The 25,315-nt window shown below is 50.2% G+C and overlaps 1 protein-coding gene across 6 annotated transcripts in view; it reads left to right on the top strand.

Annotated features, from left to right (window-relative positions):
• The window catches only part of LOC101022794 (janus kinase and microtubule-interacting protein 1), a 303,218-nt gene that overhangs the window by 233,338 nt on the left and 44,565 nt on the right, over nucleotides 1–25,315 (top strand). For 5 of the 6 annotated variants that reach the window (XM_021938221.2, XM_021938223.2, XM_031664733.1 and 2 more), the window contains 3 exons: nucleotides 737–785; nucleotides 3,036–3,157; nucleotides 8,571–11,499. In XM_021938221.2, the coding sequence (XP_021793913.2) occupies nucleotides 737–785; nucleotides 3,036–3,157; nucleotides 8,571–8,816 (417 nt within the window). In that variant the 3' untranslated portion in view covers nucleotides 8,817–11,499. Of the gene's footprint in view, nucleotides 1–736; nucleotides 1,314–3,035; nucleotides 3,158–8,570; nucleotides 11,500–25,315 lie in introns of those variants that run through there. The other variant, XM_031664735.1, reaches the window with a different exon arrangement.

Raw genomic sequence — 25,315 nt, 5'->3', positions numbered from 1 at the left:
CAGAGACCGAAAGAGAGGGCAGGGCCCTTCCAGACATGGAGATGGCCTCCTATACCTGGAGGAAGAGTGTGACCAGGGTGTTGGAAGTGGAGACAGGGAAGACAGTTATCGCAGCAGCACTGCACACAGACCCCTGCCCCCTCGGAAACACCCAGGAGGAAGCGAGATCCAGGCTGCCGGTCTGGAAACAACTCTCACCTGCCTTGAAGATGCAGCAGTTGTTCTTGCTCAACCACCTGGGGGCCGTGGGCCAATTGGTTGAGTGATCGTTGCCATCTCACTTCTCACCCGCCCCGTGCAGTGCGGAACCAGGAGGACACTGGTCTGTGCGGTGGTGCACTCAGACCCAAGCCCGACCTGAATTCCTGGGTGATTGAATCAGGGGCCCCAGGGGAGACATCAGAGCGCCGGATGTCCTCATTAAAATGTTTTTTAATAGCGGTTTCTAAAGCACTTTTATTACCATCTCCATTTGGAGATTTAATTTGAGAAAAGGAAATGGAATCATTTTTCTGTGCCCGTGTTTCCTAAGAACAAAACCAATTCCTGTTCTCCTTCGAGCATCCTGGAGAGAAGAGGAGGGAGGTCTTCACGCACACAAGCAGGGCTGGTCCTACACAGAATGCAGTTTTTTCGGGGAGGGGTGATGGCCCTGCTTGGCCCAGTTGCCGTCCTCTGTGCAAGGCTGTCCCTCCAGTGCCACGCGGAATAACTGCCAAGATGTCTTTTCTTGCAGACAAGCCACCACCTGGACATCAAGTCTGAGATGACGGCAGCTCTAAGAGGTCAGTGTGATTTTTGATCAGGAAAAGCGTGTGTACTCAGAAACTAAGTCCAGGCCAGCAGGACGCTGTGACTGGTGGGCCAGGGGGGAGAGGCCCACTGTCACGTTCATGCTACTAAAAGGAATGGGACCCACTTCTCCCTCCCCCTTTCCTGTGTGGCGTTGTCTTCTTATTTCACAATGAGAACACACTGGAAAAATACAAACGTTCAAATTCCTCAGCGCTAGAGTTTCACTCCTGGAAACTCATCCTAGGGAGATAATTCTGTATGTTCCTGCCAGTGCATCTACAATAGTGAAAAACTGCGGGAAACCCTCAATATTGTTAACGAGCCCATATAATCAGTGAAATACAACATAGTCATTAAAATGGTACTGAAAAACGCCATGCAACAGCATGGGAATTACCATGTTCTACTAAGTTTAAAACTGTTAGGATATGGGCCAGGCATGGTGGCTCGTGCCTGTAATCCCAGCACTTTGGGAGGCCGAGGAGGGCAGATCACAAGGTCAAGAGATTGACACCATCCTGGCCAACATGGTGAGACCTCGTCTTTACTAAAAATACAAAAATTAGCCAGGTGTGGTGGTGGGCGCCTGTAGTCCCAGCTACTCGGGAGGCTGAGGCAGGAGAATTGCTGGAACCCGGGAGGAGGAGGTTGCAGTGAGCCGAGATCATGCCACTGCACTCCAGCCTGGTCAAAGAGTGGGATTCCATCTCAAAAAAAGAAAAAAAAAAACTGTTAGGATATGGAATGTTTCGTATAATTATAACTGTATGATTCTATGTGCACGTCTGGGTCTGATCTGCAACTTAGGCTAGGACAGCAACTAAAGTACTAGCCATGGTTACTCAGAGAGATGGTAACATGAGTGCTTTTTTTTTGGTTCTGTTATTTTTATTATTCATTTATTTATTTATTTTTGAGATGGAGTCTCGCTCTGTCACCCACGCTGGAGTGCAATGGCGTGATCTCGGCTCACTGCAACCTCCACCTCCTTGGTTCAAGCAATTCTCCCACCTCAGCCTCCCCAGTAGCTGAGATTACAGGCACCCACTATCATGCCTGGCTAATTTTTGTGTATTTGTAGAGACAGGGTTTCTCCATGTTGGCCAGGCTGGTCTGGAACTCCTGACCTCATGTGATCTGCCTGCCTCGGCCTCCCAAAGTGCTGGGATTACAGGTGTGAGCCACTGCGCCTGGCCTATTTTTATTATTAAAAAGAAAATTAAGCCACTACCTGACCAGACAGAATTTTCCTGGGCCTTCGTTAACTTTTTTTTATTTCAATAGTTTTGGGGAAACAGGTGGTATTTGGTTGGGTCTTGTTTAAGCGCAGCTTACTACCCGCAGCGTGGGGGTGGAATGGGGGTCGCAAGGATTTGTTTAGTGTTGTGTTTGGATCAGGTGCTTGATAAAAACATGTAGAATATCTGGATGGTGTTACCTTTAAGACCGAGCTGCTATTGAGATCTGTTCATCTAGTGGTTCTTATTTCTAGATTCTATTCTTGCCAGCTGTGTGGTCTTAGATGAGTTCATTAACCTCTCTGAGCCATACACTCTTTAACAGGAGGAAAACATGACCTTCCTCTGGAATGTCTGGCCCCTGGCACATAGCATGATGTCAGTACACAAGCAGAGAAAACTGTTCTCAGTCTTTGACGCCTCAGGATGGGCCTGTCCTTCTCTACCTTGGCCTTCTGTCCCTACACCCTGACTTGGCACCTGTTCTCACAGTTGGAGAGGCACAGATCCTAGCTGGTCTGCTTCTGTCACTAATTTTCTCTCTGTGGCCCCAGGCAAGTCTCCTCCCCTCTCTGGCTCAGCTTCATCCCCTTTCAAAGAAGGACATGTACTAGACCGATTGGGTTATTTTTTCGCTGGACATGTCTGGAGGGCCACCACGTGCCAGATCCCACATAGGTGTTTCTGGGCTTACGAAGCTAAGCCGGCTTGCGCAGGCTGTGGTCCCTGCATGGAATGAGCTTGCAGCCAGGTAGGGGAAGGCGAGGCAGGCAGGCAGATTTCTGGGATGTTCCAAGATTATGAGAGCACCATCAGAGGTGTGTGGGTGACGTGCTTGGAGAGCTCAAAGGCATCTGAGAGGGCCTCTGCCCCGGGGCATGGGATCTAGGAATGATCTGGGAATGGCTAGAGAGTGAAGAAGGTTATGGCAGGGCCCAGACACTTGTAGACTTTTCACCTAGGTTCCTGGGTGGAGGCTTGACTGAGAATTTTCCCTTCCAGCTCAGACATACCTCTTGAATCCTGAAATGGACAGTGTCCTCCAAAGCTCATCGTCTTCAGAGTCCTGGCCTGTTCCCGAGCCGGAGTGGCCAGCACAGACAGCCCAGCTGGATTCTCTGAAGGTGAGAAGGCACCTGTCACCTCATTTCCTAAATGAACTTTGTTATTGAAAGTACAACACATGTACAGCTTAGCAAATTATCCAAGCGATATACACCTGGAAAGACAGCACCAAGTCAAGAAATAGAACACAACCCACTCCCCAGCAGCCCCCCAGGTTTCACCCTCAGTCTCTTTCTATGGTCTAATTTCAGTGTTTGTTTCTGGTCAAATCATGTGTCCTAGGTCTGGTGACTTTTTTTTTTTTTTTTTTGAGGAGTCTTGCTCTGTTGCCCAGGCTGGAGTACAGTGGCACGATCTTGGCTCACTGCAGCCTCTGCCTCCTGGTTTCAAGTAATTTTCCTGCCTCATCCTCCCAAGTATCTGGGGATTACAGGTGCCCAACACCACACCCAGCTAATTTTTGTATTATTAGTAGAGATGGGGTTTCACTCTGTTGGCCAGGCTGGTCCCGAACTCCTGACCTCCTGATCTGCCCACCTTGGCGTCCCAAAGTGCTGAGATTACCGGTGTGAGCCACCACTCCCGGCTGTCTGGTGACTTTTAGTGGATGCTGGACCTCATGTATGAAACATTGACAATACAATTTGAGGCCTGACAGTCTCTCCATCCACAGAGGACTTCCTTTGTTCTGGTCAGGGCAGATCATCTTCCTCACATCAGGGCTGAGTCGACGAGGAGTTCCAGTGCTCAGGAGGTCTGCTGCGTTTCTGGTTCACGCTCACTCCTAGGGCATAAAAGCCTGTTGAGTATTTCAGAGCCCTTTCCCCTGCCAGACCCAAGAGGCTGCTCAGAGCTCTCCTTAGCGTTTCACCTTCTCAGTTGGCTCTTTCCTGCACAGACCCTGCCTTCACCTCGAGGGGAAATACGTCCTCAAGTGTCCTGCCCGCTTTTTTTGGCTTCTCTTCTGTTTTCAAGTTTGGTCCCACAAGTCCTCATATCCTTGGTAGCTCTCAGATGGCTCCAGACAAATGTTTTGCTACAGTCCCCCTAGCTTTTCTAGTTGCCCTTACTGCAGGTTTGGTCCCGAAGATCCCAATCAGTCATTGCCAGAGCAGCACTCCCCTCTGTCTTCCCAGAGAAAACTTATTTTACTTATGAGCTTTGGAGTCTGGCAGATCTGAGTTCAAGTCCCAGTCCTACCCCTTTTTAGTTCCGTGTGACGTTGGGCAAGTACTTCCTCTGCCTGCACGTAACTCTCAGCTGTGAAATGCGGCTGCCTGTCTGTTACTGTTAGGAGGAGAAATCAGGCAGGCAGAGCTGAGTGTGTGCCTGGCACATCAGAGGTGCTCACAGAAAAAAAAAACAAACAGAAAGCAGCCGTTACTCAGAAGGAAAACTGCTCTTATTTTATTTCAGCTGATTGTATTTTTTCTCCCTTCTTTTATCCCTATGGCTTCTTTCCTGCCTCCATGATTAAATTAATTCATTTTATCTAAAAGATGAAAGAGACAATAATATTTACCTCGCAGGCTTGTTGGGACAGTTCAGTGAAATCATGTATATGAAGTATTTATTATAGTGCCTGGAATCAAAAATAGGGGAGGTATTCAAAAAAAATGATAGCGATTGTTATTGACCTTAAACTTTTTTTTTCTGACTGGTAAATTTCATTTTAAATGACTTCTTATCTAGGAATAAAAACAAAGCTTTGATCATTCCTAGGTTAATTACCTCTGATTTTTAATTTTGATCTACCTTATCGGCAGTGGGTAGAAGATATTCCAGGCAGCCTGGGCGCGGTGGCTCACGCCTGTCATCCCAGCACTTCGAGGGGCCGAGGTGGGCGAATCACTTGAGGTCAGGAGTTTGAGACTAGCTGGCCAACATGGTGAAACCCCGTCTCTACTAAAAATACAAAAATGAGCTGGGCATGGTGGTGCATGCCTGTAGTCTCAGCTACTCGGGAGGCTGAGGCAGGAGAATTGCTTGAACCCTGGAGGCCAATGTTGTAGCGAGCCAAGATTGTGTCACTGCACTCCAGCCTGGGCAACAGAGCGAGACTCCATCTAAGAAAGAAAGAGAGAAGGAGAGAGAGAGAGAGAGAGGAAGGAAGGAAGGAAGGAAGGAAGGAAGGAGGGAAGAGAGGGAGGAAGGGAGGGAGGGAGGGAAGGGAAGGGAAGGAAGGAGAAAGAAAGGAAGGAAGGAAGGAAAGAAAGAGAAAGAAAGGAAGGAAGGAGAGAGAAATAAAGAAAGAAAGAAAGAAAGAGAAAGAAAGAAAGAGAAGAAAAAGAAGAAAACATTTTAGGTGAAGGGAACACTTGCAAAGAGATGGGAGGGTGAGTGCCCATGAGGCATTTGGAGGCATGGCAAGTAACATCGCTGGAGCATGAAGTATGAGGAGGTAGAGAGGAGATGAGAAGAGGAGAATGACAACAGTGATGGCAACAGCAGCGAAACAGAAAACACACCCAAATCTTACTGCGCCGGCATTGGCTCATCCAGTCCCACAAAGGGCTCACCAAACAGATATCAGCATCAGCTCCACTTTACCTGTGAGAAAAGATGAGGCACAGAGGGGGCAAATTTCACCCAGCTCATAAGCGGCTGGGCTAGACTGGGCTCCCAACCCAGGGCGCCTGGTTCCCTCTGACCCTCTGATCGTTATGTGGCCAGATGGTGCGTGGCCTGGATGGGGCGGGGTTAGGGGGAAAGGAACAGTCCCCTCCTCCCTCCCTCAAAGTTCCAATCTGGAGCTCAGCGTGAGAACAAACTCTCCAGTGTCTGCTCTCGGGATACTGGCCGGAAACCTGTAGCAAAGCTTGTGAGGAAGTAGGTGAAGTAACATGTTGCATGAACGGATAAACCAAAAACGCATCTCAATACCCTTATGGTTCCAAGTCTGTCAGGTGTTCTTCAGGTTTCTTCAAAGTCATCACCACAGACACAGCATCCCACTGGACTGGAAATGATTTCCTCTGTTGGAAATCATTTCAAGTCCATAGGGGACTTCTGTTTCTTTGCAGCAAGATAGCAGAATGTCAATTTAAACTTTTTCCCCATGCTTTGCATGGTACCTGGCCCGCAGGAGGCCTTCAGAAGCAATTGTTGGGTGAGTAGTTAGCCAGAGACAGGGGCCATCAGGCTCTTTCTCTGGAAGGCGCACGGCACCTGCCCCTGGTTCCCAGCACTACATTTTCGCTGCAGTCTTGGTTCTGTCCAGTCATCATGAGCATCTGGGAACACAGCTCCTTGCCTTGGGCAAAAACAGACCGCAAGCCACGTATCTGGGCTGGTTTTGGGGAAGAGCTTCCCATGCTGAAAACAAACTTGTTAAATAATGACACCAGGAGATTCGTGATCTACAAGGAAAATGAGGCATGGAGTTTTGAAGGGCAGTAACTAAATTTGTCACATGTCACACAATTCTATTACTGTATGGTTGAGCTTAGCGAAAAGAGGAGAAGAGAGCTGAAGAGTATACAAACATGTCCTGAAAAGGCTGACAAATCTTTAGTGAATGAGGAAATGTTTAGCCCTCTGTAATGTCAGCCTCATCCTATCACTCACCCACTGAACATCCAACACTGCATCCCAGGGTTCAGCTGTTACTGTGGTGGGGGTTCATGCAGGCTTGAGAGCCATATGGCCTGAGTTCAAATCTTGCAGCAGCCTCCTATTAGCTGTGTGGCCTTGGGCACATCACTTCACCTCTCTGAGCTTCTGTTGCTTCATCTGTATGATGGGATAATAATAATAACACTTATCTCCTTGGTATTTTGTAAAGATGCAATGAATCAATACATGGAAAGCCCTTGGAAGGATACATCGTAAGAACTCAGTAAACTGTTGTAGATCGAACCCTAGGAAATTGCCAATATTATACTACTCTTTCCCTCAAAAACAGTAGTTTCATATTGCTTAAACTATCATTATTATTATTATTATTATTATTATTTTGAGATGAATTCTCCCTCTGTTGCCCAGGCTGGAGGGCAGAGGCACGATCTCGGCTCACTGCAACCTCTGCCTCCCAGCTTTGAGCGATTCTCCTGCCTCAGCCTTTTGAGTAGCTGAGATTACAGGCGTGCACCACCACACCCAGCTAATTTTTGTATTTTTAGTAGAGACAGGGTTTTACTATGCTGACCAGGGTGGTCTCGAACTCCTGACCTCAGGTGAGCCACCCACCTCAGCCTCCCACAGTGCTGGGATTACGGGCATGAGCCAGGCCAACTGTCATTATTATTATTATTATAAGATGGAGTCCAGACTCCATGCACACATTAGTCAGCCCAGAATGACCTTGCGTTTTAAACACATAACAGAATCCTGCTCCTCCCCAAAAGCCGAGCTCAGACACTGCCTCCATGAGGCCTTCCCAGATCTTCAGTGTGCAATCGTCACTTCTGTCCTGGAGGCTTCGTCAGCACCGTGGGTCTCTCTTTGGGCTTGAACACTGCAGCATAATATCGAGTTTATGTGTCTGCCTCCCCCACTGGATTGGAAGTGCTTTGAGGGCAGGGACAGGGTCAGGCTTGCCACATAGTGATCGCCGATTCCCTGCCTCTGCTGTCCAGCCTCTTCTTCAGCCGTCTTCCACTGGCAAGGCAGAAGGCCCTGCACATTGCAAACCTGCGGCTGCTCTTGCCTCCTGGGACTGGTGGAGAAGTTGGCTCCATTCTGCAGATCTGTCTGGCAAGGCAGAGACACACCTGACACACCCTTTAGAGGAAGGAGAAGAGGCATTAGCAGGACTCACATGTTACCTGGTGAGGCAGTCCTTCCTGTCATTTGCAGAAAAGGTGCCTGAGAAGTGTGAGATGCTGGTCGTGAAGGGATCACAGGCACAATAGTGACTGGAAAGGAGACGTAGAAAGAGTGGAGATTTGAAATCAGATGGGCTTAGCTTTGAACTCTGAGCCAGCCACTTCAGAGCTAATGCATTTAGTGAAGGCATTTAGAATCTCAAACTGTTAAGTGGGTTTTCATCTATAAAGTGGGCCTGATGATAGCTTGTTGGGGGAACTAAGTGAAGGCAAGTAAGATGGCACATTTGGGGAAAGCCCTGAGATGTGCTGGGCATGAGGTTTGCAACCAGCAAGACATTAGTTCCTCTTTCAAGGGAAAGTCACTTTCTCTCGTCACTGGGAAGCAGAACATTTATAGAGGACATCCACTCTACAGGACTCTTGACTGTATTGTCAAGCACCTGCCGCATGACGTGGAGGGGGAGTCTCACGCTGCCCCAATCTCATTTTCTGACCCAGAACACAGTGAGGACAGCGTGTGTCTCACTGAACTGTCACCAAAGGAAGTGAGCCAATGTGTGAAGAGTATTTGGTGCCAGGCACAGAAAGTGCCCCGTAACTGTTAGCTATCCTTGTCGTCTCTTCCTTTGATTAAACGTGTGAACGGAGGGGCTTTTACAAACATTTGGACGCAGAGACCATTTCACTGTCCTCTTGCCTGCAGCTCCCTCTGTCCTTGGTGTCCACGCTTGATCCTGGAACGTGCCTGGCAGCGGTCACTGTGGAACCAGGACTCTCCGCACAACGTCTGCAAGAAAAAGGCGGAATGCCCTGTCCTGCCCTCCAAGCCGATGACGCCCCAGCACCCTCCGAGCTCCTGAGCCCAGCGAGGATCCTGGCTTTTCACCAAGAGCTTAGACAAAGCATTTGCAGCAATTCCCAGGTCCATAAATCACCGCTGGAGTTATAAATGTAATAGGGCCACTCATTCTCTGGAGCCATTTCATAGACTCCATAAATATTTGAAGCAGAACCTTCAGAGAGTGCTTTAAGAAATTGGTAGCAATCAAAGTCCTCATTTAGTGGCAAGTGGTTTTGCCTTCGGCTTAGGGATTTTGTGTTCAATGTCAGAGCCTGAGAGAAATGCTGGCCTGTGCCTGGCAAATTCTGAGGAGTTTGGCTTCGGCAATGTCGAGGCAGCAGAGGAAATATTTACTGTACCAAAGCCTATTGAATGATTGGCCCAGAGGTTCTCAACTGGGTGCTGTTTTCGCCCCCAGGGAAAATCTGGCCATGTCTGGAGACATTTTGGGTTGTCACAGCTGGGACACTGCTACTGGCATCTGGTGGGTAGAGGCCAGGGATGCTATGAAACATCCTACAATACCCAGGCCAGCCTCCTGCGGCAAAGAATTACAGCCTGAGGTTCGCCAATGCTGAGGCCAAGAGCCCAGGACGGATCTCGCAGCTCTGAACATGATCAGCCATGAAGAATTGTTTTGTGATTTTTTTGCCCCTGGGGTCCTTCCCATGTTTTAAAGGATTTTTTTTGTCTACTAAGTGAAATCCCTAACTTAAATCATTACATATTTTACATTTAAAAACATTAAAACCAACCAGAACTTTCTTATCAGTCCATTCACTCCAAAAATGTCTGTCGATATCCACTGGATGCCAGGCCATGTGGTATGTAGGAGAAGAGATGAGTCAATGTTGATCCCAGCTCCAGGACCTCACAGGACAATGGGAGAGACACTCCTGTGAGTAAATCAGCACGCACACAAGTGTCACCTGTGCCCTGAGCGACAGGATGAAGGCAAGGGTCACTTCTACTTGGTTTGGGAGAATTGGAAGTCAGCCACAAAGGAATGGCTGAGCAGCGTCCTGTGGGTGAGGTGGGAAGGGTGCTGCCATGTGAGGGAACGCATGTGCAAAGGCCCTGAGGCATAAAACTGAACTGCAGATGTTCCCCTGGAGGGGAAGTGGGTAAAGCATGCGCTTGTCAAGCCAGCTACAAGCAGTCACTGCCTCGTTTCCATCCAGCACCCCTTCCTTCCCCCGAGAACAAAGACTCATGCCCCGAATCAGGTGGGTGACCCAGGAGAAGAGCACTTCCATCCTGAGGGCAGCCCTCCAAAGAGAGAGTCCAGGGGGCTTGGATGACACACACCAGACCCTGACCCAGGCTCACCCACCAGAGATGCCACCTCTCTTTGGGAAGGGGCCGAGGAGGGGCTTAAGGAAAAGCCCAAAGCCACTACCTCTCCAATTCTGTCCCCTCCTGGAAGTGGCTGTCCCTTCCAGGAAGGACAAACAAGGACGAGGACGAGGAACTGAGGGCTCCCCAGGAAGTGTCAATGTGCGTAGATTTATTTTAACGTAGGTTAGCTTTTTGTTTGGAAATGAAAATTACACAAAGTTCCCACAGACTCCTCCCCGGGCTTCCCTTGATGTTAGCATCTCATGTGACTTATGTTGTACAATTATAGAAACTAGTGGGTTTTATTTTGAGGAAAATTGGGGAGCCATTGAGACGTAAGAAAGGCAGCCTCAGCACATTGAGTTCCACCCTTTAAATTCGTTTATGGGGTTTTCTGATGGGTTAGCACATTCATCCGTGTATTCCCGGATTGATTTACCCACAGATCTGTCTATTTATTTATTCAATATGCATTTAGTGACTGCTGTGCGAGTGTCTGGCTAGATGCTTCTGGGGAAGAAGTAAAGATGATGCTGTCCACCTAGGTTTTCAGGGACCCCCCTGGAGACCCTGTGGCCCTGTTACCATCCCTCAAGGAATCCCCAGATTGAAAACCACTGCGGTGATCCCTTTGTCGGTTCGACCACCCCAGGGCTTCCCTATAATTTCCAAGCAGGAAGAGACCTGCAGCACTGGTTTGGTGATCCGCCTTCTACCTCGCTCTGTATTTTGGGACAACGTCATTAGCTTTAAGCATCAGGAACATGACGGAGAGAGAACAGAAACCCGGTACAGTTGAGGACAGCCAGCTGAGCCCTTGCTGAGCCAGCGAGATGCAGCGTGGTGCCGTCTCCAGGACTCCCAGGAGCTCAGACGTCCGGCGTCTTGTCACTTCATGCTCCCCCCTGCTGCGCTCACGTGCTGGGCCTGGGCAGAAAGGCAACCCAGGAAATCCATTAAAGCAAGCCAAGATGACCTTTGCAGCTTAACCCAACGATCCCCTAATAAATCATGTTTCCAAGGCAGAAGCCACTTACTCTCTCAGGCCGTGAATTCCCATCTGGGTCTGTCTAGCACTTTGGGTCGGCTCAAGCTTTGTGCCGTGGCTCCCTGGGACGCTTTTACAGTGCAGGATGGCGGACTCCTGCATTCCCCTTGCCTGGTCTGTAGACCCCAGCCCTTGGAAGGGCACACAGTGACTCCTTGCCACCCATCAGATGCTCCAGGGCAGGACCTGCTCTGGCGACCCAGCGGGTTCAAGCAGGAACTTGGCACACAGGAGCTGGTCTCAGGCCGCCCCGCGGCAGGGAATGACTCTACGAGTGACCTTGAGGCCTCTGGAGACCAGCCAGACATCCAGTCTGGCTCTGCAGCAGAAAACAATTTGTCACACGGACTGTCAGCAAACAACAATGGTGGACTTCCCTGGAGGCGGAGTCCTAAACCCTGCAAGGTAAATGCACCCTTCCCCCACTGCACAAAGGGGCCCCACCTCAGCTTTGAAGCAAATCAGAGGAGAGGGTTGGCGTGGCCCGAGGCCAAGCAGCAGAAGCATTAGAGTAAGGTCCCTCCCTGCTGCCTGGCTCATTTTCCTGTGCTCCTGGGAGGCCTTCTGCCTGAGCCGCAAAGGAGTTCTGCTCAGCAGATGTTTCTCTGAGCATTTGTCAGGACAGGTGAAGGCCTGGGGTCTAATCACAGGAGTCTCACTCCAGGTTCCTGTCCTCCAGAGTCTGCTCTGACTGAGTGACATGAACAGGGACAACACAAGGCCCAGGGGCCATGGAGTGGGCAGCTGACCAGTGAGCAGTCAAGGAGGGCTTCCTGGAGGAAGTGCCCTCTGAGTTGAGCCCTGGAGATGAGTAGGGATCAGCCTGGGAGAGGAGGCCTCCAAGCTAGGAGAAATCATGGGCAAAAGCCCAGGTGGGGTTGGGGTAGGAAGTGGTGGTAGAGATACATGGCTTTCTGTAATCCTGGAGTGGAAGGTTCCAGAAGGAAGACATTGCCTTTTTTGTGATCCTACTGTGTGACCCTTTCTGATGTTCCCACAATGAGGAAATCACTTAACCACACAATTCTCACAACCTATCCCTGTGGTTATATGCATGACTGTGTATCTGAGGGTAAATTGCTAAGAGGGAATTGTGGGTCAGAGGAGGTTAACGTTTGTCTTTTTGCTGGCCTTGACCAAACTTGACTCCTCACCTCTCTTTGAAGTTGTAGCAGTTTTTGAATCTACTTGCAGAGCTTGGGGGTGCCTGGGGCCCCCAACCCTGCCAGCACCCACCTGTGATGTGTGGATTCCACTTAGCATCACAGACAGGGCCCTGTGCTGACGGGGATGCTTCTGAGTAGGGGAGATGGGAGTTAGCAAGCAGGTGTTTGCTTCCTGCCTCCACCAGAGGAGCCAGCTCCGTTTCCATCTGCAGGTGCTCACAGGCAGGAGTCATCTCAGCTAGGAGACTGGGATCTGGCTGCCGGAGATGACTGATAGAGCACTGGGCAGTTTGGAGGCTGGTGAGGGGCTGAGAAGTGGCCTTTGGGCTGAGCCAGGAAGGTTGATATGGTCCTGCGTTCCTATCCCCATCCACCACGCATGGGCAGTTTGGAGGCTGGTGAGGGGCTGAGAAGTGGCCTTTGGGCTGAGCCAGGAAGGTTGATGTGGTCCTGCGTTCCTATCCCCATCCACCACGCAGCGGCTGTGGACCCTCTGCCCAGGCCCCTTCAGGCCTGGCTTCCTCTTGGGAAAATGGAAATTACAGCCCTGTGACATCATCTTATCTTGTGGAGCCTTGAAAGGTATCACGTGGCCAGTGCCCGGCGGTGGCATTCACAGCCCAGGTGTGTGACCACCCCTCGTCCTTTCCCCTGTAACGCTGGAGGCAGGTGACCCAGAAGCCAAGCACACACCTCCGCCTGGCTTTGCATCCCAGCTCTTCCCCTTACCCCGCCTCTCCCCGCCTCGGTGATCTCGTCTGTAAAATGGGGATGCCTGCCTCCAAGGGTGGTGGTGAGGCGTGAGTGAGTTAGCATCTGTGAAGCGCTCAAGGGGGGGCCCTGTGACATGCTTAGAGCTACGGAAGTGCCGCCACTGCTTTATCTCCATGCGTGTCATTTTTAAAAAACAGAATGAAAACAAATCACTTAAGGTGCGGGTGGGAAGGAGAGGTGGGGGGGGCGCTCAGAGGGAGACACGTTCACAGCTGAAGAGCTCAGGAGGAAGACAGCAGGGGTCAGAGGGAAGCAAGGCTGCTGCTTCGGGCCTGTGCACAGGGCAGGTCAGCGGAGGTCTGCAGGGGTTGTAACAAGCCTGTCCAGAGGTTTCCTTCTCAGCTTTAATCCTGAAAGTAACAGGAGTTCAACGCTTGTGGCTGCTGAGGCTTCTCTCGGGTCTCTCCCAGCCAGCATCTCTGGTCCCTTCCACTGGTCCGTCTTTTCTGGAACTGCCTTTCCCTTGGATTTGAGGATTGTTTTGTCTGGGCCTTCTGGAGGTGGGCTGATCTGGGCATCTTCTGTTCCCTAAATGTCCACGTTTGTTTATCCGGAAGATTTTGCATCCCTGCTGCTTGGGCCAGTACATTTTACTTGATTTGACCCTTTTTAAAATGAACGAATCGAATACAGGCTGGCACGTGACGCTCCAGAGCCCTCTCCTCTCCATGCACTGCCTGCCCAGGGAAGCCTAGATGAGAGTGGAGGTCAGCTTTGCTGCCTGGAACTGATCCCCCTCCCCCATCCTCCCAGCGCATCTTTTCTCCTCTCCTTTCCCTCCAACACATATCAACTCCCTCCTCTGCTACAGAACCTCAGCCCATTGCTCCCTGGGGCCCTCGAGCCATGGCTCTGTCTGAGTGGCCGAGAGTAATTCAGCATCAGGCAGCAGGTGCGGGGCTGAGAGCAGGGGTTGGGGGAGCTGGGCTCCCAGCTGCTGCTGCTTCCCCATGCCCGGCCCCGGGGCTGGGTTCCTGGTGTTTGCTGGACACTGGACCAGACCCCAGATCAATACCCCACCCCCAGCCTGACACACACAAGGGAACGCTGCAGACAGGAGCCTAGAGTAGCCACTCCCCATTGTCACTGATAGTCCATCCATGGCACACACACTGACTGCTCTGGGCCTACTGTGTGCTGCTGCTGTCCTGGGAGCCAGGGAGACAGAGCCAGCTCTTAGCTTGACTGCTGGGTGGGGCTCACTGTCAGGCAGCAGGAGCCAAAGAGGCATCGACCCCGCTCTTCTAGAGCTACTGCGTCTGGTTGTTCAGGTTGTGTCCTAAGCAAGGCACTTGGTCCAAGGGCAGAAGGGGCTGAAATCCAGCCATACTCTCTCCTTGGGCTGTGCCTGACTGGAGGAAACAATGCCTTTTTTAAGTTCATGCAGAGGCTGCCTCAGTCATCCTGGCCAAGCCCTGCCACCTATGTCCATCTGGAGCGGGCATCTTTTTGCAATTCTGCACAAAGGCACTGTGTGGCCCAGCACAGTGTTTTTTGCTGACTCGACCTAGTGGTGCTGAGAAAGCAGCCTGGTGTGGGCAGGTCTTGGAGTCCCCGAGGCCTCCCAGCAGGGCCCTCCAGCTTGTACAGTGCCAGGGGGGCTGGACCTGCCCCCAGGCACCCTCCTGCCAGACTCAGGAGGCTGGCACTCTCCCGGGACCTGGCCTGCGAACAGTCCTGCTGTGGGATGATGGGACAGTGCTCTCTGCTCACTGGCGGGATTAGGATACTGCTGTCACTGAGTCCTGCCTTTTATCCCTAAATAGTCCCAGCACCTGCATCCTGGGTCCTCCTTTAGGAAGTTACTGTGACTCCACCCATGCCCAGCTTGAGGCCAGTTAGTACAAGGACCCAGGGCAGTGGGGATGATCGCGGGGCTGCTGCTTCATAGCTGTGTGTCTCCAGGTGAGTCATTTAACCTCTCTGTGTAAGTCAACTGTAGCCGCAATATTATCGTGTAACAAACCAGCCCAAACTCAGTGACTCCCAACCATTTTTTCTTACTCTGCGGTCTACAGCTCGGTTAGGGTTCGGCTGACCAGGCTGCGCTCAGCTGGGAGGCTTTGCTTCAGGCAGAGGGCTGGGATTCAGGCCCGCCCATGCCCCGGGAAGTCGTGTGAACATCAGTGGGGTGGGGACTCACACTCCTCTGCTATGGCAGGAGGAGGAGGAACTGACGGCATCCAGCCTCCTGCCTCTCACTGCGGACCTAGCACACCTCATGCAGGACAGGGGTCAAGACCAGAAGCAGCCATCTGAGAACAGTGCTCATCACAGAGGAGGCTCTAAGCAGCTTTCGGCTCCCTTTGGCTCTTCCTCAAATATCTTCACAATGGCATAAAATATTTCCAGACAAAACCAAAACTTATGATAGGGAATTCAAGTGGAGTCAGGGGTGGACGCACACAGCCGATGCCAAAACGAGTCGTTCTTGGAGGCGGGAGTGCCCGGTGCGGGTAACTGTGCATGTCCAGGGCCTCTCTGAGTGTGCTCCTTCCTCTCCTGGAAACCTGGCTTTGCTTCTGGCTTCTCCCTGAGGATCTAAGCAGAGATGTCCAAAAAAGAACGATGGAGTCCTCAAAGGAGCCAGCCAGTTTCTTTCTTTAGCACTTGACCTTTTAGGCAGTTGGGAATATCTCCCCCCAAGTTCCCTTAAGGCAGGGAAGTGGTGAGGGAAGGGGTGGATGGAGTGGATGGAGGTCCCCAGCCAAGGACTTTCCACCTTTCCACCCACAGCCAGGTGGGGAGTGCTGGTCCCTTGACTGTGCCACCCAGAGCCAGAGACCAGCCCCGCTGCTTCTGAGGAGGGGCCAGTCAGTGCTCACGCGCTTCGCCCTGCTCCCTCGCTCTGGAGGCACCTGCTGCCCCCACTGCCCGCCCTTCCAGGATCTGGGGTGCAATTCGGCTGGCTTCTCATTGGCTTTCTGTGCAAAATCAGTAGAGCAAAGAAAGCTGAAAAGTGGCTTAACTTCTTTTCTCTCCTCCTCATCTATCTATCTATCCATCTATCTATCTATCTATCATCTATCCATCTATCTTCAGATCCCCTCCATCAGCAGGTCTTGTCACCTCCACCCAGGATCCAGCTGCCTCTTAGGACTCCTGACCCTGGTTCGTTGGTAGCTCCATCCCCGGTGCCTAGAACAGTGCCTGCCTCCTCCCAGGGCTCGATATATGCTTGTTGAATGACTCCATGAACTAGTTGCTTTGTTTTATTTGAATGGCACTCCAAGCACATATTTTATTGTATCTCAGTGTCTCAGTGCAAGTTCTCTTAGATGAGAAAATATTATCATCCTTTTTATTTTTGCTTTGGGAGTAGAGGGGGTAGGAAGGCAATGGTTCAGGGAAGAGCAGGGGAGGAGAAGGATTGGAAGGCAGCTCCCCCTGCACCTTGCCACATTGCCACCTGCTGCTGAAGGAGGAGAGGGCCCGGGTTTCGCTGGGGTTGGGGAAGAGGTCTGGATTAGCAAGAATGTAGGTTGGACAGAGAGCGAACGCATTATAGGAAGGAATGGAGAAGAAACAGGAGGTGCAGAGGGCGGTAGAGCAGGGAGACTTTAGACTCTCTTCAGCTTTGAAATTTAATTTTTCTGTTGGAAGGACTGTTATTTATTTCATACCGTCTGTCTTGGACCATTTATTATGGAATTTTATCTGTGCCATTATTATTAGGGCCATAAATTTCACCTCATAGATAAAGTGACTTCCTTTCTCAGCTTCACATTTGTATTTCTTAGTTCATGAGGGTTATTATCCGAGTGTTGGTTTGCAGGGTAATTAACAACTTGGAATGAGGCAGGCTGGGATACCAGTACCAGATCTGTCATTAACTAGCTTTGGGAGCTAAGGTGACATAACCTCTCTGAGCCTCAGTTTCTCATTCCAGAGTCTCTCCTGCTTCACAATCATGTGCCACCCACCCCCGCAATCATTCCCTCAATGCAGGTGGCTTTACTCTATTGTTATGAGAAAAGTTACTTGGTTTAGCTATTTCACACTAAATTGTGAATGACTGATAGTCTCTCAACCTTGTACAGACAACTACCTTTTGTAGTTTGTAAAGAGGACGCTCATGGCATAGAGAAAATTTCAGTTGGCAGGTTTGGGAGGAGTGAGATAGAATGAGGGGACTCTTGACGGGACTCTAGTTCTGGTCCAGAAGACAGCCAGCCAGCCAGCCAGGAGCTGTGGGTCCATGAAAACCAGGCAAGGAAAGCACGTGCTGCTTTGGGGATGACATTGTGGCCATGAGCCTCTACTGTGTTCTGCGTTGTGGGCTGAGCACCTTGTCTCACTCATGCTTATGCTGACCTGGAGGGACTCTTGTCACTGCCTTAATGCCGTGGGTGATTCATTCATCATTCATCCACCCATTCATTCATTCATTCCCATGGCCAATGCTTGCTGATCCTCTCCTATGTGCAGTCCTGCTTCTTGGTGTATGGGATTCAGCTATGAACAAGTCATCAAGAAGAGAAAGGCTACACACAGATTCATATATATTGTATAATTTCAAGTCCTGATGGATGTTGTGAGGGGAGAAAAACGGGGGGTGGAGACAGTGGGTAAGAAACAAGGAGGTGAGCTTTTCTATTGGATGTTGTCAGTCAAGGCGTCCTGGAGGAAGTGCCATTCTGAGTGGAAAACTGGTTGAAGAAGGAAGGCAGGAGAGAGGTGAAGTAGCTTGCCCAGGAGAACTCAGTGAGTAAAAGAACAGATTCAGCCCCATTTTTGAAAATACTTTGTTTTGAAAAATTTCGAACCTTTACAAAAGTACACAGAATAATAAAAGGAACCTCACATAGTCATCAGCAACGTCAACAATGACCAATTCAAGAACAATCTCGTTTCATCTCTACACCACCCCCTTCTCTCCAATCATATTATTTTGAAGCTAGATATCATATCATTTAATTCATATTTTAAATAGTCATGATACCACTGTCACACCTCAAACAAATGACGACTCCTTCGCTTCATCAAATATCCAATCAGTGTTCAAATTTTTAAGTGGCCTGTCAGATTTATAGTTTAAAAAAGTATTTGCAGTTTGTTTGAATCAGAATGTAAATAAGGTCTTCACAGTGTGATTGTCTTTCTCTGTGGCAAAATATACAGAACAAATAGGTTGGTGCAAAAATAATTGCGGTTTTTGCTATTTAAAAGTAGCACCAACCTATACAATTTTTTGTGCCAACTTTTGCACCAACCTATAAAATTTACATTTTAACCTTTTTTTTTTTTTTTTTTTTTGAGATGGAGTTTCACTCTTGTTGCCTAGGCTGGAGTGCAATGGTACGATCTTGGTTCACTGCAACCTCCGCCTCCCAGGTTCAAATTATTTTCCTGCCTCAGCCTCTGGAGTAGCTGGGATTACAGGCACCCACCACCACACCCAGCTAGTTGTTTTGTATTTTTAGTAGAGAGGGGGTTTCACCATGTTGACCAGGGTAGTCTCAAACTCCTGACCTCAGATGATCCACCCGCCTTGGCCTCCCAAAGAGCTGGGATTACAGGCGCGAGCCACTGGCCCGGCCCATTTTAACCTTTAAGTACATTTATTTACATCCCATTTTAACCTTTAAATACATTTATTTACATTGTTGTTCAATCATCACCACCATCCACCACAGAACCCTTCTCATCTTCCCAAACTGAAACTCTGTTACCATCAAACACTAACTCCTCATTCTCATCTCCCCCAGCTCCTGACGACCCCCAATCCACTTTCTGTCTCTATGAGTCCGGCTGCTCTAGGGACCTGATCTGAATGGAATCACACAATATTTGTCCTTTTGTGAGCAACTGGCTTGTTTCACTTAGGATAGTGTCTTTGAGGTTCATCCATGTTGGAGCATGGGCCGAAATTTCCTTCTTTTGAGGGTGAATAATCTTCCCTTGTCTGGAAGAAGCACATCTTGTTTGTTCCTTCATGCATCTGTGAACACTGGTGGCATGTCTTTAAAGTCTTTTCATCTATAGCTTCTGCCTCCTTCTCTTTTTATTTTCTTGCAACATGCTGTTGAGGAAATCAGGTCACTGTGCTACAGTTTTTCATGTGCACAAGGCGGGGGTCTTGCTGCTGTGTCCCTGCGGTGGTGTTTGCTATCCTCTCCCCTCCGCTGTCTGTCCTTAAATTGGCCATTGGCTCTAGAGCTTTGATTTTATCCAGAGTCAATGGTGTTATTTTCAAGACTGCTTTAAAGGTGGTGTTAAGTTCTTCCATCAGGGGCACATGTCTGGCCGTCTCTCTTTCTCTCTTTCTTTCTTTTTCTTTTCTTTTTTTTGGGGGGCGGGGGGAATGGAGTCTCACTCTGTTGCCCAGGCTGGAGTGCAGTGGTGCAATCTCAGCTCACTGCAACCTCTGCCTCCTCCTGGGTTCAAGTGATTCTCCTGCCTAGCCTCCCAAGTATCTGGGATTACAGGTGCCCACCACCACACCTGGCAATATATATATATTTTTTTTTCTGAGATGGTATCTTGCTTTGTCGCCAGGCTGGAGTGCAGTGGCACAATCTCAGCTCACTGCAACCTCTGCCTCCCGGTTCAAGCTATTCCCCTGCCTCAGCCTCCCGGGTAGCTGGGATTACAGGTGCATGGCACCACACCCAGCTAATTTTTTGTATTTTAGCAGAGACGGGATTTCACCATGTTGGCCAGGATTGTCTTGATCTCCTGACCTCGTGATCTGCCTGCCTCAGCCTCCCAAAGCGCTGGGATTACAGGCGTGAGCCACCGCGCCCAGTCTTTTGTATTTTCAGTGGAAGCGGGGTTTCACCATGTTGGTCAGGCTGCTTTGATCTCCTGACCTCAAGTGACACATCCACCTTGACCTCCCAAAGTGTGGGGATTACAGGCATGAGCCACCATGTCCGGGGTCCTGGCCGTCTCTCTTTTTGTGATGTTAGCATCCCTATTGCCCAATACCTAGATCATGAACTCATTAGTTATGAATTCGAGGTGCCCTATAATATCATTCTTTCATCACTTATCCGCTGAAAGACTCCTTCTAGCAGCACTTCCCATTGCTCCTTCTTCAGTTCCTCAGTTAATTGAATTTTCACACCTGCAAAGCTTACATGCTGTGTGAGCCTCGCTCTGTCAGTTCCCAGCATTTACTAACTGCCTGCTTTGTGCCTCTTGCTGGGGTCACAGAGAGACGTGTCCCCAACCCCGTGGGTGGTCACAGACCTGTGGGAGAGAAAAACAGGTACATAATTGGGTCCCAAATTGATCGTGGAGGTAGAGGTACTGACACGATCCTGTGGGTGCACATATGGGATAGACCCTCTGGGAAGTGAGGGGTGCCTGGAAGAGGTGCCTGCGTCTGGATGCATCTGATCTCCTGCAGAGGCTCAGCTGGCTGGCAGAGACCCTGGGGGCTGGGCTGACAGCTCCCACTTTTAGATTTTCTAAGTTTAGTTTTTTGAAACTGAAAGCAGATAAAGCAGTCCCAATTTTGTCAGGGGCTCCCAGGGGGACGATCCAGCTTGTATCCTGGGGTTTCCTTCCATCTCTAGGACTTGGAGGAGTGTTAGGCTACAGCCTGGGTGAGGCCACATCCGGGGCTCCAGTGGGGATGAAAAGGACCTCAGAGGCAGCAAAAGGAAGGGTTGTGAGTGTGGGAGGCCTTCAGGGCTGCAGTGCGGGAGCTGCCTCTGCCTCTCACCAGTTGATTATTTGAAGGGGCTCCCTAGCCTCTCGGGGACTGTTTTCCCATCTGTTGCTTGAGCTTGCATCCTGTGCATGGACAGGTCACCCGGTTGCCACGGGTGTTTCTGGAGGCTGCATTCTTTTTCCCCAAGGTGCCCCAAGCATCACAATTACTGTGGTCTTTTCCTCCTATGCTGAACTTCCTTTCTCATCAGCCATCTCATCTAAGAGCATTTGCCTCTTCCAGGCCCATGGGCATTGAGTTCTCAACACATCTGCAACCCTACTGGGGGCTTGATATAAAACTCTCCAACTGCTAAAAGTGGAGTCAGTAGGAAGGGAGGTCATTCTTGGAGGTCACGCAGCTCAGCTTCTTCATCTCATGAATGGGGTCTCAGCAGGAAAGAGGTGACTGAGGGAGTCTATTTGTTCAACTAATAAAAGAAGAATAAAACAAGACATTACTGTTCAGAATATTCCACCTTTCATCTTAAATAGGTTCCAGGAATGAGTTGGTGGGAACTCTGATGGGGTGGAGGCCAAGCCTGTGACCTTTCATGGCTGTCATCTTTATTTAGATGATGATCTTTCCAAGGGCACTGGCCAAGAGCACCACGTGTATTATCACCTCCCACATTGTTATATGTAAATGCTTATTCCCCGGTGCCACAAAGAAATAGCACTTGAACATAAATTTAATTATCTCAGCAAGGCAATGTTTACTTTCTGTAGAAAGGGTGCTCATCGCAGATGGAATAATGGTGAGAGCACATCCGAACAAAGGAGGGAAGCAATTTTTATTCCTCACGCAGTTTGTCCCTGCTACTGTGTCCTGTCTCCATTGGCTGGAGCCAGACCGCACAATTTAAACTGAAACCTGATTGGCTAAGAGTTTAAAACTTTTCTAAATAGGTAAAGGCAATAGAAAGACAAAGGAAAAGAGGAGGTTCCTTACGAAAGGGCTTAGAAAAGTAATAACATTCCCAAATAAGGAAGGGCAGAGGCTGTGAGCTAGGACATGCCTGTGAGTACGTCCAGCATGGATATTTTCGTTAAAGTACAAGGACATAGAATGTATTATGTGCCTGTGAGCATGTCTAGCATAAAGTTAGTCTTTAAAAGAAACTATTATTTCTAACACTTATGTTTATTATTTAACAAGAAGGGAAACTTTGAAGAAGAACTTTTACTTTCTACACACGTCTTTTATCATTCAGCACAGGGGATGCATTGAAGGTCTAGGGGTTTGGGTTTGTGAAGAAAGCACTAAACCCTTCCACCTGTCCTTTCCAGGTCCCCTCAAGCCCTGGCCTGGCTGCTGTCCTCCTACCCCGGGAGCTCCTTCTGCAGCTGACTGTGCATTCCTGGGAAGCAGAGGGTGTGTCCTGCTCAGGGACAGGACAAGGGGTGAACAGGGTGGCAAGCGTGGGAAGCAGTGACCACCCGAGGGTCAGGGTCAAGGAGAGGGCGCTGCCGCTCCTGGAGGCTGGGAGAGCTAGAACTGGGGGCTGCCATAGAGGAGCCTGGCCTCTGCCAGACCTACTCCTGATGGAGTGGAGAGTAAGTTCTAGAACCTTCTGTCCTCCCTTTCTCCAGCCTCCTCCTTGTGCCTCCCATTGGCTGAGCCCAGCTGGAAGCCAGAGGCCAAGGAAGCCAGGGATATCATCCTTGGGATCAGCCTCCTGGGGCCAGAGAATGGATGAAACTGGGACCAAGAGGGCAGAACAACAGCCAGCAGGACAGCCGAGTGTGAAAAAACACAGAGGGCACATGCGCCAGCCCAGGGTCCAGCCCAGCCCAGGGCCCAGCCTGCCAGCTGGTCAAGAAAAATGCAGGTTTCCTTCAAATGATTAATAGAAGCAACCGAGATGGCGACAAGGAGGTTGATGTTAAGGAGGCAGGGGCTGGGGCAAGTCTGATCTGCACCTCCTTGGGCAGGCCTCACCCTTTGGGGCCTCTGTTTCCTCCTCTCCAAGGTGAAGGCCTTGGAAGAGACCTCGCCGCCTCGACTCCACAGGGCCCCACGACTCATTTTGCTTGTTCGATTCCACGTGGGTCTCCGATCTGCAGGTGCCAGACTCACATTCAGGAACCGTGTTTGTCAATGAAATGGGAGATTTCCCCTCTCCCGGGCACTGGCACTCTGGCCAGGCTACTTAAATGTGGGAGAAGACACAGAAGAAAATGAAGTGAGTCCCCTGAGATGTGGCCTCAGCCAGGGCCTGGGTTTTAACAGCTGTGGGGTCCCCCGGGAATGTGGGTACCTAGCCGAATCATGAATAGCCCTGTAGGAAGATTGATTAAGATGTCATGCCGGTGGCAGGCATTCAAATCCAAATGCTGCTTACTAAGGGAAACCCTCGCCCTCTGCTTCGGCTTGCTTCATGCAGTGGGAACTGGGGGGCTGGGAGGGCCTGGAGCTTCCTCCTCCCAGGAAGGGCCGCAAAACCCTCAGCCCAGGGCATCTCCCCATGCACACTCCAGTGCTAAAGGCACTGGCCTGTGACAAATCAGTTTGGAAATCTGAGGACACGTGTGGAGACTTGGTGTGAATTCCAGTCATGCCACTTACCAGTTACAAGACCTGGGGCAGGTGTCTCTGTGGTCCTGTGCCTCCATTTCCTTCCCTGTGAAATAGCCTTTGGTAAGGACTAAGTCAGTCAGGCAGCTGGCTGGCTTATCCATCTTTGCTGCTTGGAAGTGTTAGTCCCCTCCGCTCTGATCTCCCTTTCCCGGGGAGGTCTTCCCAGATCCCTCCACCCCAGGCCTCTGAACTCCTGGCTTCCGTTTCCCACGGCGCCGCTGAGCCCTGTCCCAGCTGCCCTCTTCTGTTTCCTTGTCACCTGCCTGTCTCCCAGCAGGCTGCCTGCTCCTCAAGGACGTGGGTGCATCTGCTTCCTGTGGGTACCAAGCTGAATCTTTATCCTCCATTCCAGCACAGGCCAGGTGTGGGGGATGGCACTTCCTCCACTGGGGCTTCCAGAAGATTCTCCGAGGTATGAGCCAGGGTGGGGCTTGTGCTCACCAGCTATAGCGAAGGGTGGGCCATGTGATTCTGGGCCATGCTTTCTATCTGGGGGCTGCCCCCTCACTCACTCCTTCTCTTTGTTCCATCGATCATTTCATTCCACAAAGGTTCACCTATCGTCTCCAAGGTTCCAGGGAGAACAGGATAGTGGGAGAACTCCTGGGGGGCAGAGAATGAAGACGAGAGAAAATGAGAGAGAGAATCATGAGCCATATAAACAAGACATTCTCCTGCAAAGGACTGAGGGGCAAGAAGGGGCCTCCAGCCTCCATAGAGGGCTGAGGGAGGAATTTCCCAGGGAAGGCCTAGGAGAAGCTAAGAGCCCAGCCTTTGAGAGAAGAAGGGCGCTTAGAGACTGTCCACTATGACTCTCCCTGGGGAGGGAGGAACCAGGAGGCAGGGACACTTGACGCCCGGAGCGCAAGTATTGTGACTTCCTCACCAGGGTTTTATGTGTCTATTTGTCTCTGTATGTCAGAGACATGTGGCACGAGAGACAGGGTTCAGACGGGGGCTGCCAGAGGCCTCCCAAAGAGCCCACTGTGGGACTGTCCAGCTGTAACATGACAGGTAAGCAAGGACTGCTTGAGAGGAACCTTTGGCTCCCCACTGTCTGGCCTTGCCCTTGTCAGCATCCATCTTCATGTCTAGACAGCTGTACGGGCTTTATCTTCACTCTCAAAAGGAACTTGTCGTTTAACGAAATAAGATGAAGTATGATGAGTCTAATCTTACGTAAGGCAGTGCTTGCTAATTGAATGTGATTTCTGGAGCTAATAAGAGAATATTGTCAGGTTCTCAATTTCCTGTCCTTCTTCTGACTCCAACGTTTTTTGATGTGTTAGAGGCTTCATAGCTGAGACACTCAAAAGTACTTCCCGCCTCTTACATGGGAATTCGCAGTTTGTAAAGCATCTCCTGATGTGTACTCTTGTTTGAGTCTCACAGCTGTGAGGAGAGAGGATCAAGGAAGAGGATGCCCATTTTGCAGATCAGAAAACTGAGGTACAGTGAGGTCTGGGAATCTTCCCAAGATCACACAGTTGGGGTGAAGGGGAGAGGCTGGTTTTCCTCTGATCCCCCAGCTCCCTGGAAATCAGACCTTCGGGCTGTCCCAGATTTCACCCCCGGTGCTTGGACATCAGTGCAAAGGTGCACAGCCAGTAAAATCCAAAAATCAAATGTGGCTATTCCAAATGTGAACCCCTAGAAAAACTCAGGGGCTTAACTTCAAAGTGAATGCAAAGAAACAAAACCATTAAGATACTGTTCGGTTCTGTTGTGTTCAGAGCAATTTTAGACCGAGGCGGGCGGATCACGAGGTCAGGAGATCGAGACCATCCTGGCTAACATGGTGAAACCCCGTCTCTACTAAAAATACAAAAAACTAGCCGGGTGAGGTGGTGGGCGCCTGTAGTCCCAGCTACTCGGAGGCTGAGGCAGGAGAATGGCCTGAACCTGGGAGGCGGAGCTTGCAGTGAGCCGAGATTGCACCACTGCACTCCAGCCTGGGTGACACAGCGCGAGACTCCGTCTCAAAAAAAAAAAAAAAAAAAAAAAAAAAGAAAAGATGTGATCACTTTAAGAAGAAGCCTAC

Source organism: Papio anubis, chromosome 3, assembly GCF_008728515.1.
Source record: "Papio anubis isolate 15944 chromosome 3, Panubis1.0, whole genome shotgun sequence".
NCBI classification, from domain to species: Eukaryota; Metazoa; Chordata; class Mammalia; order Primates; family Cercopithecidae; genus Papio; species Papio anubis.
This window is presented reverse-complemented; position numbering and strand designations above follow the sequence as displayed.